This window comes from Rhagoletis pomonella, unplaced genomic scaffold (assembly GCF_013731165.1).
Source record: "Rhagoletis pomonella isolate Grant_MI unplaced genomic scaffold, Rhpom_1.0 Rhpom_scaffold_00013, whole genome shotgun sequence".
NCBI classification, from domain to species: domain Eukaryota; kingdom Metazoa; phylum Arthropoda; class Insecta; order Diptera; family Tephritidae; genus Rhagoletis; species Rhagoletis pomonella.
Genome location: NW_023458567.1, coordinates 2,920,834 through 2,934,959, shown reverse-complemented (window position 1 = coordinate 2,934,959; position 14,126 = coordinate 2,920,834). Strand labels below are relative to the sequence as shown.

At 36.0% G+C, this 14,126-nt stretch overlaps 1 protein-coding gene and 1 long non-coding RNA gene across 4 annotated transcripts in view; one reads left to right on the top strand and one right to left on the bottom strand.

The window, feature by feature from the left end:
• Positions 1-6,089, top strand: part of LOC118748505 — a 14,022-nt gene extending 7,933 nt beyond the window's left edge. For all 3 annotated transcript variants that reach the window (XR_004994060.1, XR_004994059.1, XR_004994058.1), the window contains exon 3: positions 5,802-6,089. This is a non-coding gene — a long non-coding RNA (uncharacterized LOC118748505). The remainder of the gene's footprint in view (positions 1-5,801) is intronic.
• A 5,720-nt stretch (positions 6,090-11,809) lies between these two features.
• LOC118748502 (60S ribosomal protein L17) lies at positions 11,810-13,893 on the bottom strand. Its single transcript, XM_036482996.1, has 3 exons — positions 13,810-13,893; positions 13,493-13,583; positions 11,810-12,452 (listed from the first exon to the last, which is right to left on the bottom strand). The coding sequence occupies exons 2-3, from the start codon at positions 13,571-13,573 to the stop codon at positions 11,973-11,975; spliced, it is 561 nt and encodes a 186-aa protein (XP_036338889.1). The 5' UTR covers positions 13,574-13,583; positions 13,810-13,893; the 3' UTR covers positions 11,810-11,972.
• Positions 13,894-14,126: the final 233 nt, after the last annotated feature.

The following is a 14,126-nucleotide window of genomic DNA, read 5'->3' as shown; positions in this document are numbered from 1 at the left end:
GGGCCAGAAAAAGATAGGCCAAATAAAAGGCGGCCGCTGTGGTGTAGTGGTTAGAAGTGCACTACAATTACACAGCGCCTGGGTTCGAGCCCAGTTTCCGACCAACACCAAACAAAAAAACTTTCTCCTAGCGCCGCTCCCCTTTGTGCGATAACATCAAGCGCACAGTGGTTCGGATAGCAGATCTAGCTGGACGAAAGTCAAAATTTTTTTGTTTTTAAAATACTTAATGGTACTTGGAATACATTCCTGACAATACATTCAAATAGAAATTGCATTTATTAAAGCATTAACATATGAAAACAAACAAAAAAAGGTAAGTCAACGCCGCCTATTTGAGAACTCTATTTTAAAAGCTGAAATTTAACTTAAAAGATTTCTAATTGCACTCACAAATATTTGCATAATTGAAAATTGACTTTATAAACAAAAAATTACACTTATTCCGCTATAGATTCAGAGGTCATAACGCAATTTATGTCCACATTGGTATAAGCAAATTTATTCTGAAAAATCGTCGTTTTGATTAATTAAAAAAATAAATTAAAGAGTAGGAAAAGTAAAGGCCGCCGAAGGCCGTTATAAAACCACTTGCATATTATTCTTTACACCTTCGCAAATGCAGAGTTACCCTCTGGTTCGATAACCAAGTCTAACCAATTAGCTTAGATATTTACATTATAGTGACAGTATGTCAAATCTCAAAATTCAAAAGTAATTATTAACAGGAATGTATCTGAATATAAATATAAGATCAGTGGCGGATCCACGGGGGAGAGGGTTGTGTGTTAAAACAGAAAAATACTTGGAGTTATAAAACCTTTGGTTATGTAAGAGTTAAAAAAATAGTACCTCGCGAATTTTCTGCTTTCTGAAATTAAAAAAATTATACAACAGGCATGCAAATCTCTAAGCGCTGTTATTAAATTTTTTCTGAAATTTATTTGTGTTTCTTGCTGTGATCTTAAATTTTAGTCATGGTAAAGAAAATCTGAAGAAGTGAGTTGTTTGACATTTGGAGAAGTGTTGCTGAAACTTCTAAAAGACAATCGTAATCAGCGACCCAGAAAACCCCCAGATTCCCATTTTCATAGAAATCTACCGATTTTTTTTAATTTTCGTCCGCCATATTGGATCCGCCATATTGAATTTTTGGTAAGTGACTTCAGATTCGTAATCAGCGACCCAAAAATCCCCTAGGTAAGAAGTGGTGTAAAGATCCATCAACGAGGTATTGTTTAAATAGTTTCGTCCAGCTAGATTTGCGATCCGAACCACTGTGAAGCGGTACGCCACGAATCGGAGCAGAAGCTCGGCCAAACACTTGGCATTTCTTTTGAGTTTTTGTGTTTCTAAACAAATTTTATAGCATTTCTTAAACGTCATAAGATAAATTTTCTAAGCAAACAAATACCTACGTAAATATGTATGTATATTGGTATGCACAGTGGCGAAAATAAAAATAGGGAGGAGGCATTTCAGGTTTGGCTAGTTTTCTTTCGCTTTTTTAATTTTCATTATTTTTTTATTAAAGTATAATTCGTTATCTAATAAAAAACATGCGAGGCAAAAATTTAAACTTTGTACCAAAATTAGGAAAATTCTTTGTACAAAATTTCATACAAATTTTGAGCTTTTAAATTAGATTTATTAGAAACATTCTGAGTATGCAGTTTTGTATCCCACTTATTTTTGGCAATTTTTGGACATTTTAACAAAAAAAAATTGCAAAAATTCTACGGTAAGTAGTATCTACTTCACACTTTAACTTTATTATACTAAAATTTAATAAGCTAAAAAACTGCATACTCAAGAAAATTCTAACTGCTAAAAAGTTCAAACATTTATGAGCATTTTTTTTAATTCGTCGATTTTTTATAAATGCTCTACAAAGATTGAAAATTTGATTTACATATTTTTTTTATAGATAGTAAGCTATATTTGCATAAAAAAAATAATACAAATTTTTTAAATAAAGAAAAATAGCCAAAACTAGCTAAAATATCCCTTCCCTACTTACATTTTCGCCACCGTATGTATATAGCGGAGTGTTAAAATAGAAAGTCTACAACCGCATTGGAATCTAGTTTTACAGCAGTCATCGGCTTCTCTTTTGGAGTTGATGACGGGTGCCATTATCCACGACGAAGAAATTTCTGGCGCGCACTGGTGAACTCAGTATTGAGTTTTCGAGCTACGCGTTCGATACGAACCTGATGACTGTTTCTATACTTCCTCGAGCTGATGTATTTTTAAAGCCAGATTCGCTAAGCTACGTAACTCCAAGGCGATCGCCGTTAAACCTTAAACCCTGTCTGTAGAATAATAAAAATCCCCTTGCTGCATGGTAAGTTAGCAGCGAGTGTCTCTATTATTTTGTTGACTTTATTAAAGAGTATCGTTTGACGTCTTGCGAAATCTAAAGTGTCCACCTGTCCTAGGCCAATACTTTATTGCTTTTAGGCTATATTTCTTTTGGACAAATTATTTAAGAAGATGTTCATCCTTACCAAATCCGTAACGAATATTTAACTGGAGAAATAAAAGTGATCTATCTATCCTAATCTTTTGGACTTCATAGAATAAGTATTTAGGGCCGTTTTCATGGTGCAGTGGTGCATTCATATTCTGCAGTTAACTTTCAATTTTTGTACTGTAAACCTATACACAGATAACAGCTGAATGTGAGTTAACTCGCCACAGTGGAAAAGGCACTTAGGGCCGTTTGCACCATGTCTAGTTAACGCTAACTGGAGGTACATCCTTCAGTTAAGCACGTTAACTGCTTTATCGATCACATGTTATATGATGGGTGTCCATAACGTCGATAAAGATGTTTAACTGGGAGTTAGAATTAACTAGACATGGTGCAAACGGCCCTTAATATTTTAAAGAACAAAAAAAAAACACAGCACTTTGTTAGCACTTTTCGTTGACTAACATTATACATACATATGTATGTATGTGCATTGAAACGGTTTAATTCTCACTCAATTAATACATGCCACACCATATAGCTGCCGATTTCGTGTTTCATTTGCACTTTTATCATTGAAACTATTTAAAACTTTTAAACGAAGATAAACAAAACAAAAAAAATGCCGGCACTTAATAAACAAAATAAAAGCCGACAGACAGTGTACAAAAAAAAAAATATGTGGAAAAGAAAAACGCTCTGCTCGAACACGATTTAGTCACACGCGTTCATTGTCGGTGGCGATATCGTCGCTAGTGAGTGGGACTATTGTTACTTCTGCCTTAATTTTTCCTTTTGTTTTCTGTGTGATTTTAATTGGTTTTAATGTAATTCAATTTCCAATTCTAATGCAATTGTATGGATTATTATGCGCTACATGTAGTTAGTATTTTTCACAATCATTCCTCGTCTTGTTTTTTACTCATTTGAAATGCTGATTTTTTTTTGTTTTTGTTTCTAGATTTTTCACTTAATTTTAAATGCAAACACATACGCTCAGAAAAACAGTTGGAGAAGCATCGAAGCTGCAAATAGCTTGGCGATATATATATTTTTTTAATTCCACTATTCCACTTTGCACTGCCTGGGAATTAGTAAACTTAGCTCAATGCTGGCGAAATTTTAAATATTCCAATTTTTCCTTTTAGATCTTAGAACTCAGCTTTCAACAATTTTTCGATCCGTGGAAATTCGTACTCGTCGTAGAAACGTTATGTGGCGCGGTTAATGCTAAACTGTTTAGCTGATTTACAAGCAAATCCGTCATTCGCTCCAAAAACACAGACACAATTGCCACAAATTCAATTTGGTGTGAGTTGCCCCGGCAGCCCGGCACCGATCCACCGATCCACCGACCGAAAGTGCCTCCAGCAAGCGGTATTTGGCGGTGCCGGACGACTGCACTTAACAAAGTCTATGAGCGCACTACAATTACTACTATCTATGTCCGTATATGTCTGTGTGTGTGTGTGTGTGTAAGAATGTCTGTTTGCGTAGCTGATTTGTGTAGCGCCTCGATGCTAGAGCTCGGCTTCAATGCGCTAAATCTGATTATAATGCGATCGTGTAAATTAAATCTGCTCATCAGGCATTGTCAGCGGGCTTGATCTGTTGATCTGCGGTTGTCATGTCGCCTTTTGTATCGGCGACATCGTTAAGTATGCGAATGGAAGAGATGAACAATTGGAAGCAGGGGCGTGTTGCAAAAAAGGGCGCTGGAAAAGTGCTGAATTCATGGCCGGAAAGAGAAGAAAATAATAAAACAAGTCCAAGAAAGTCCTAAAGTGCCTTCGAGTCGGCAGCTGAGTTTCTATGTCCGGGTTCTGTCGGGAAAACTGAAATGCTACATCATTCGCGCCTCAGCTTCCTCGACATCCGTGAAGTAAATTGAACTTCCAATTTTAGTTCAGGCAAGTAAGCATACGAAAGAGATTTTGAGTTGGGGTAGACATCTTTAAGCCTTTTGCTAAATAATCTGTGTGAAAATAAAGCCTAGTGCACCAACCGGATCTGGTGACAGCTTGCGGTGAAGGGTTTTGATAAATATCCTCCAGCTCTGGCCCACAGCGGACTTCGATGTGCTGTGCTGCCTGTTGGGTTGTTGATCATAAGGATGCACCCATAATCTGTTCGCAGAGCATTTGTGTTTGGAATATCCAGAGATTCTTCCACTGCGAGTCGCTGGTAGCAATGAATCGTCGTAATTTCCTACAGACCGGTCGATAGCTTTATGGATGGCTGGCAGAGTTTCACTGTTAAACCATTTTTTTTTTGTTTTTGTAAAAGAGTTGACTGAATGTACATTAATGCGGGTCAATTTGTATGGGAAATTTTTTCGACTATGTGCGTATAGTACAGATAGATTCTACGTGTAATGCTAAGCAATTTTACCGGAGAGACCACGGGTCTAACATCATTTGGAGTTTGGAGGTTTTTTAGCATTTTGCTGAATTGTCGTAGAGAAGTGCTTAAATATTGTATAAAAACATGCTATAAGGGATTTAATTATATGAGGAATCCATTTCTGCACTTATCTTTTTCTTTAAACTTCCATCAGAGGACGCAACAGTGAAAATTTTCACTATTTCTTTGAAACCTATTCTCGCAATTTGGCAAACTCCAAATTGATTTTAGACCCATGATTTCATCGTAAAATTTGATTAGAGTTACTCATAGAATCCTCCTATGCTATACGCGTATAGTCAACAAAAATTGACACGCCTTAATGTACATACACATTACGTTCTTGATTGTTTCTTCAACGGCACCGTTTGTTCGACGTGCCGCAGGTCTTCGGAAGACCCATCGCTACTCCGTAGTATGTAAGTGGATCCTCCCGCTTACTTAAATTTTTATGTGCGCCCATGTTTATAATGGCGGCATAGTTGACAGCTTGCTAGATGTGAAGTATAAGATTTGACATCTGTGTGTCCGTATCTAGCTATACACATATAAAAGTCTGCGTCTTTATGAGCGGGCGTAAAGTGGTTCGTTTATTGCGCTCGCGTTGATTATTCATAAAGAGCTTCACTACAATGTTGATGGCTTAATATTTTCGTCTTTTCATGTTCCTTTCCATCTTTATTTTAAAATTGGCATAATAAGCACAAACTAATGGAGATTAAATTAAAAGATGTTGTTGACGACATCGTTTGGAAACAGATATTTCATAGTCTTTTACCAATTTTTTTTTTTTGTTTCATTGTTATATTTTATTTTACTTTTATTTATATTACTTTTAATTAATTATAAACACTATTTTAAGATATTTAGCAGACGAATGCAGCAATTGGCCAATGCTTTGTTTCTTATCATTCTTTTACAGGAGGTTGACGAACTTACCAGCTCACTCTAATACCAATACTCACCCAAGCACAACCATGTCACGATCGGTACAATATGACGCCCACTCTATGACATTCATGTCAAATAAGAAAACAGTTCTCAACCGAAATTGTCACACCACAACACCAACAAAGACGTAAGGAAGTCACCGCCACCCACCTGCATTACCAGCACCCCCTACTGTTTTATTACATATTGTATTCTACAAATTACTAATTCCTAAGTAAGGCGAAGTGAATAAATGTGTACTGCGTACAAATTGAATTAATCCAATGAATTTGCATTGTAAGACGTAAATGGTGGATCGAGAAGCGCCAAAGTTGTAAAGGAGGAATAGGGTAAATACATATGTACATACTAGAGATGGGTACGGGACAGAAATTCCAGTCCCGATCATGCCCATGCCGAAATTCAATTTTTTAGTCCCGAACCCGCCCATTCCGACAGTTTTATGGTTGAAATAAAAAATCTGACATTTTCCGATTATTATTATTTTTTTCTTTGCTGTTCGTTTTCGTGTCAATAAAACATAAAAAACTGCTTAATTCATAAAACTTATTTAAGGAAGATGTTCGGAATTTGTGGACTTTGCGGGTATTATCGGGAAAGGATTTTGGTCCGTCCCGCCCTCAAAATTTTTTAAAAAACCTTCCCGGTACCGCCCATCCCGCCCATTTTGAAATCAGTACCGCGGGTCACGTGGGTCCCGATATCCCGCGCCCATCTCTAGGACATACATATGTATGTATGTAGATATTAACGTAGTAAAATTACGGAGAAATCGAGTGTAAAAAGTATACATAAATGAGGAAAATTTAAGGAATCAAGTCAACGCGCTTAGAGTCTACATATGTACATATATATATATATACATACATATGTATGTACGCAAGAGCGTGGGTGCCTATATGTACAATACAGTGTTGGAAAAATAAATAGGGACGAGACGGTTTAGCAAGTTTTGCCTATTTTTCTTTTGTTTATTTAATATTTATTTTTTTTTATAAAAGTATAGCCCATATAAATTCGTATTTCAAACTTTGTGCAGAAATGATGAAAATTCTGCAAAACTGCACCTAAGTTCAATAAATTATTATGCATATAAACAGTGGCGGATTTATCGTACAGGCAACATAGGCTGAAGCCTAGGGCGGCAGAATTAAGGGGCGGCAAAATTTAAGACAGCTAAATTAAAAGAAAAAAATTTATTTGGATTCAGCTGCACTTGAAATTGTGTTTGTGTCTGTAAAATATTATTAATGATTCATCTCATTCAATACAATTCAAAATTAGAATTACGCTGCGAATTTTTCCTTAGTATAGCAGTCGTTGAAATTTCCATTTAACTTTCATTCACGCGGCTTAGAAACCTGACGGCGCGCCTGCGCGTGACGCAAAGAAACAGCCGACACGCTGCCCCGAGAACGAGAATCATCTAAACGGTTACCACACTTGACAACACTGCCGAAAAACGAGCGTGCATTTTCGAGAAAATTCTTGATTCCAAGCCCACCAGTTTTTCATAAGTGTATCATAACGTGAATAATCTGAAGGTCAGCTTCGCGTGAAAAACTATCTCAGATCTTCATTGAGCGAAAACAAACTGAATGCTCTTGCGTTGCTGACTATAGAGTCAGATTTGTTTCTATCTATCGATTGTGAAGATATTATCCGCGATTCGCAGCTGAAAAATCAAGACGTAAAGAACTGTGAAAAAGAAGTGTTTGAAAGAGGGTTTTTGTTGAATACCTTATCCATGCTGATGTCGAATTTGTTAATTCCGTTATGTATTTCATTATTAACGAACTATATTGTAATAAAGCACTGACAATAACAATCATATTTGATATATATATATTTTTTTTTTTTCGTGAAAAAAGGGCGGCAAGTTATGAATTGCCTAGGGGCGGCAAATATTTAAATCCGCCACTGCATATAAATAAAGTGCTAGTTTGAAGATTTATTTTTTTTTCCTGACTGTATTACGCATTTTTTTTTGCATACAAAAAAAATATGGAACGTAAGTAGGTACTTTATATGGAAAAACTGCGTGAAAAAATTTCAAAAAATCAACGCGTTTTTTTGGCAACCTAAGACTTACTTTATTATACTAAAATTTCATTGACTATAAAACTGCATACTCTAAAAAAAAAAGTTGAAAATTTAGATGCAACTTTGCAGAATTTTTATAATTTTTGCACAAAGTTTTAAATATGCATTTATAAGGTTTTTGTAAGATAATGAGCTATACTTTTATAAAAAAAATTATATTTTCTTTATTTACTTCAATAGTCATAATCTAAAAATCTTGAAAATTTAGTTAAGTATGCAGAAATTACCGCACCTCTTCTTCCATGTTGTGTAAAAATTTCAAAGCTATAACGATTACCAGTATCTCACTGAAACAAATTGAATTCAGAACTTTAATGCCGTTTATCTCGAGTTTGTTTTTTTTGCAGTTATGACACTATTGACGTAAATGAGCGATATGTATAAATTTAAGAATATGTACATACTATATATGTATATATGGGTGTTTCCATGCAGCCGTACGCGACATTCGCACGCTTATGGAGTAACATAAATCTCTCAAAAATAGAAGTTACTGAAAAACAAGATTACGGTTATGTTGCAACCGAAGGGTACTATGTTTGAGGAAGATATAAGCAGCCTCGAAACTTTGGCGTGGAAAATATCCGAACAAAACAAGGTGGTAACGTACGCGACAAAAAAAGAAGTGGTTTTAAGGCACAGATATGTACATATACGCGAAAGTCTGCGAATCATGGGAGTTTTTCTTTTCTTTAAAAATTCATAAACTAAGTTAAATAATCCTTCCTTTTTTAACAGAAATTATCTCTGGTTAGTTTTTATTAAAAAAAAAAAAAAAAACATAACATACGCCACATAACGTATGCGACAGATTTTTCCCCCATACAATTTTTTTACTAGTAACACATACTAAATTAAATTTTTAATTTAATTTTTTCAGTTCTTCTCTCCACCGTTTCGCGTTTTCAAAACCTTTTTCCGCCATCTGAATACGAAATTTAAAGTTATAAAGCCGTTTGAATTCATTTGCTTGCATTTTCGGTTTACATTTTCATGGAAAGACCCATGTACTACATAATATAGACACTATATATGTTCATACTAAATACGTATGCATGTGAATATATATGTAAATACATATAAAAAAAAGCCAATCTCGGAATGGAGTTCGTACACATTTTGTTATAAATATGTACTTCAATTAATTTAAACTGACAAATTGTGCAGTTGCTAGTTGTCGAAGTGTTGCATGCTCAGATACACACATACATATGTATGTATGTATAGGGCTGTTAAGGATCTTGTGCATATGCTCTTGCATTTGCATATTCGTAGCTTTTGTAAATACACAACAATAAAAGGCGGCACACGGTTGTCATGGCTGCAAGCATAAAATTTGCAAATGCAGTTCCAACTGCAAATCCAAGAACATTTCTACAACATCGTGAACACCCCTAATGTACATACATACAAATGAGAATTTTAGAAATGAAAGCTCACAAACCTGCAAGCTAAATTTTCAATTGAATTTAAGTTGCGCTCAAATAAATTGAAAGTATACTTAGCGCTGATCTGAGTGATGCTTGAGGATTTGTGTTTAAGGCTGTGTGCCATTCGGTAACTTTTATCTTCGTGGCGTGACGGGATGAAAAATTTACTATGGTGTACCTACAAATAAATTGAATTATGCTATGCCAAATGCAAGGTAAAATTTTGCAATGGAAAAACCAAACAAACGCTCGCGCGAATTCTTTTTTTGTGTGTTGCTGAAATTGTTGAAATTTCTATTTATTTTGTAACTTGCAAGTAACGTAGGATTTTTTACAAGCTTTTATTTAACTTGCTCTGTATCAATTTATCGTATTTATAGTCCGATTCGGTTCAGATTTGGAACTTAAATTTTAACTAAATGAAAAGGAATATCTCCACTAAAAAATTTCCCGATAGGTGGCGCATGAGTCGATATATTTGGTAAACCAGTATTTATGGCCCGATTTCGTTCATATTTAGAAAGCTTGCCTTAGAAATGTTTGTTTTTACTATTAACTTATTTAGCTTCCATTTAGATTTTCGCTTTTTTTTAGAATCTGTCAAAATTTTATCTGGTCCCATGAGCTACATATGTAAAATTCTGAACTTCCTATTCACCACGAGAAATGCCAAATTTTTAGTTTGATCCGCCAAAATCTCCTCTCTTCTATCAATGGGAACAGGTCCTTAAATGCAAACACTTAAGTATATGCATATTTACATTGAAATGGAATATGTATTCATAAATTACATACAGACATATCGAATGCAGCCTGTTCGAAAACGCACTATCAACATATTTTCAGTTGAGATACGGTGTTTTTGAATCAAATCCTGGGGTAGGGCTGAATTAGTGGTGCCATACCAGCTCTGTAAACGATTATTGGTGTCATACTATAATACCAGAGCCATAACCATAACCGCATGTATCTATTTAATTTTGGTTTTTCGCCATAACCATAAGCAGCTCTGAAGTATTTTGCTATGTTATGGTTAAGGCCCTTCAACCAAATTCTCAGATAGGGCGTTTTTCAAATAAATTCTGAAATAGGGCGTTTTCGAATCGACTGCCGAGATAGGTCCGATTTCCAACTCAGCCGTCTAGTAGTTCCCATCCTTAAGTGATAATGGCAAATAGCATACCTTGCACAGCTTGTTTGCGTCCCTTAACTTTGGCTATAGATGAACAGATGATCGGCGGCACGTAGCATATTTGTTTGGGTATGTAATTTGCTGGTCGTAATTTGCAATAGTGTTATTATATTTGGCACATCAATATAGTACAACCTTGGAATTTGAAGGCGCGTGTTGCGCTCATCTGCCACCAAACACCGCATGATTTCCCGCTTATGGTAGTCCGGTATTTTGTTAAAAAGATGGAGTAGAAATATTCCCAATAGTTTAGAAGAACATTTTATACTACTTGCATTCATAATTTGACAGCAGAGATTCGTTAATTGCAAATTTTTAATGCAGTACACACCAAGCCGGGTGTTGAAGGAATGCACTCGCACGTATGCTGTATACGTAACTTCACTACTCACACACACTTTACACTACGCTACTTCGATTACACAACTATTTATTGCACTATTTTCACTAAAAACTTAAATTTTTCCAAAATATTGGCTTCTCACAGGCCGCGTTGGCAAAGTTTGGCGCACAAAATTAATTTCAATTGTCAAACTAGCAAAGTGCAGTTGCCCACAGGGTGAACAAGGTGTATAGATATTCAAGGAAATGCAAAGCGGCAGGAAGTTGAAACCAGCAGATTTATATTTTTTTATCGGATATTCCGTGCGTCCATTTTTTTGTATTCTTGTGCTCACAGGGTGATTAAGGTTCAATGTAATTAAAGGAAATGAAAAGTGGAAGGAAGTTTGGATACATACTGGGTTTGTATTTTTTTATCGGATACTGATTGATTCCATTTATTTTCTTTTCTGGTTTTATCCCTATAGAGACACATATATGTATGTATATTAAAAAAAATTAAAGATACTCAAAAATTTAATTTCGTTTCCAACAGACACCACTGCAGCCCACTGCAAATTGACTGAAGCAAAAAAGGAAGGGTCGGGTCCCAAGCGTTAATACACCGATGCTAGAAACGTTTACCAAATTTGAATGCCAGCACCTAAATGTATGCAGCATTTACAAAATCTTAAGTGCCGTTTTCTGAGATAGGTTTTAAAATTTACCTGTCCTTGCAAACACATTTTTTCAGAACCAAATTTATGTTTAAAGCACAGATAAATTTTAAAACCCACTTGAGAAAACGGCCCTAAATAGAAAAAAGATTTCACATCTTTTCGTTTTTAATTAGATATAGAAATATACATAACAATCTTATATTTGAACTTTTATTTGCTTACCCAGCCAATTCATTAAATAAAAGCGATATAATATTTTAAAAACAGCGTTCAATCGATTTATGTATTGAACAAATTTTTGTTTATTGAAAAATTTGCTAGGTTCAACACCGTTGTCCTCACGAACGCATATACAAAATCAAATCCAGCTGTCCACTCTCTTGAATCTACACCTTAATCACTTAAGTTTACAACATCTATTCGGAACGCATCATCTTCTCCTTTTGTCGCTGCAACTTCTTCTTCGACAGCTTCTTCTTGGCTGGCTCGTTTTCGGACGCCTTAGACACGACAGCTTCCTTTTCGGTGAGGATTACCTCAACGTGACATGGTGACGACATGTAAGGGTTGATACGACCGTGAGCACGGTATGTGCGGCGGCGCAGGCATTGCGCACGATTCACTTGAATGTGATCGATAACGAGACGATCGACATCGAGCCCTTTGCAGTCAGCGTTGGCTTCAGCGTTGCGCAGGAGCTGCAACAGGAATTCAGCGGATTTCTTTGGCCAGCGACCTTGAGTGGTCTTCCATTGCTTAGCCTGCGCGCAACGGCCAACACCACCGTTGAAGCGGCGGAATGGCACGCACTCTTTCTGTTCAATGACTGATTTCAAGAAACGCTGAGCGCGACGCAGAGGCATACGCTTGATAGCTTGGGCGGTTTCATGGGTGTTCTGCAAAAGAAGGAAGAGCAAGATTATTAGTGTGCTATAAAACTGGGTGGGGAGGTTATATGTGCATATATTTTAAACTGATATAATCTTCTAAAAGCTAATATTGTTCAATAGGACAGGTAGTGATGAATCGCAGTGGTTGGCGCATTTACCACTGTTTTCCCATCGATTTTACTTTAAGCACAATATATTTTAGCGACGCAAAAAAATCATATGCGCCACTTAACACATTTTATGCTATAAATTATAACGAATAGTTCGAATTAGAAAATTTTCGTTTTTTCTGAAGGCATGGGTTGGCTGGTGTAACTGTTGGTGGTAGCGTATGAATTGTGACACAAGTTCTAGATGGCAAATCGCACAGATTCACTATTCGCCAGCTGATGCTTGGCCGCAGCCTATAAGGGGCTGCTTATTTACTCTGGCATCTTTGCAAAAGTGTCAAAAAATTAGATTCTCCTAAGCACTGATTTAAGATGCACGCTTTGTATTTTTATAACGATACGATGTATATTTTTGTGCAACAGGACAGGTAGTGATGAACCGCATTTGAAGGCGTATTTACCACTGTTTTCCTGCTGAGTTTATATCAGCATAAATAATCCAGCGGTGCACTGTGTTGTGTTAAATGCACCACTAATTATGTATTATGCTATCGAGTTTGAACGTCTTTAATATGACAAAATTGTTGCACAAGTTCTAGATGGTTAATCGCAGTTAATGACGATTCCCCAGCTGATGCTTGGCTGCAATGATTTTTAGTCACTGCTTATTTTCTCTAGCATCTTTGCAAAAGTATCATGAAAGAGGGCTGCCTTTCATGCACTGATTTTAGATGCATAACAAGATTTCGCCATAAACATATACACGTAAACAACGCTAACCGAAAAAAAGACACGAGTTAAAAAATTTCCACGTCGGTTGGGACTAAACAGTTCTTTCACTGTTTGTTAAATTTTACTTCAGAGCCACAGTTCCACCTCAAGCAAACGTAAAGCGTACTTATTCATACTCAACTTTGCTATAGGAAATTCACTCACCTTGAAGTGCACACGTAGATTGGGTCCGCGCGCCTTGCAAGACTTTGTGGCATTATCTGGTTCCCGCGAGTACCGTCCCATTGTTTAATTTCTGTAAAATAATAAAAAAAAAAAACACACTTATTCGATACTTGCATTTTGGATGCTATGAAATTTACGAATCGTTTTAATAGAATTCGCAGGCAAAATGCTGAAATTGCTCATTAATTACACAAGACCACACTTTGCCGCTTATACTTTTATCCATATTTCCTGGTAATTATCGGTATTTTCGTGGATGTTGAACACTTTTATTTTTCATTATCACAAAATCGTACCTTCTTCGTGATGAATTAAACCGGAAAAGACCATTTTGACAGCTGTCAGTTGGTTGGTAAGGCAGTGCAGTCCAGTAGAAATGTCAGTGGAACGTGGAGTTCCACAGTGGAATGTGAAAGAGAATTTGCAGGGTTGCACAAAAAATGTTTGGCCATAAAAGAAGTAATGTTTTTAACAATTTCGATTATTTTCTAATTTAGTTAATTATATATCTGAAAACAATTACGCATTTTAGTTTAAATGCCTGTTTATTTCATCACAATGAGGAACGAATTTTTTGAAACGCCATCTTTATTACCGCAGCGGCATCTTCAGC

Excerpts from the sequence above, each read along its gene's own strand:
- LOC118748502 (XM_036482996.1), bottom strand. The coding sequence starts at position 13,573 with ATGGGACGGTACTCGCGGGAACCAGATAATGCCACAAAGTCTTGCAAG. Across the intron at positions 12,453-13,492 it reads ATCTACGTGTGCACTTCAAG|AACACCCATGAAACCGCCCA; the intron begins GTGAGTGAATTT and ends CTTCTTTTGCAG.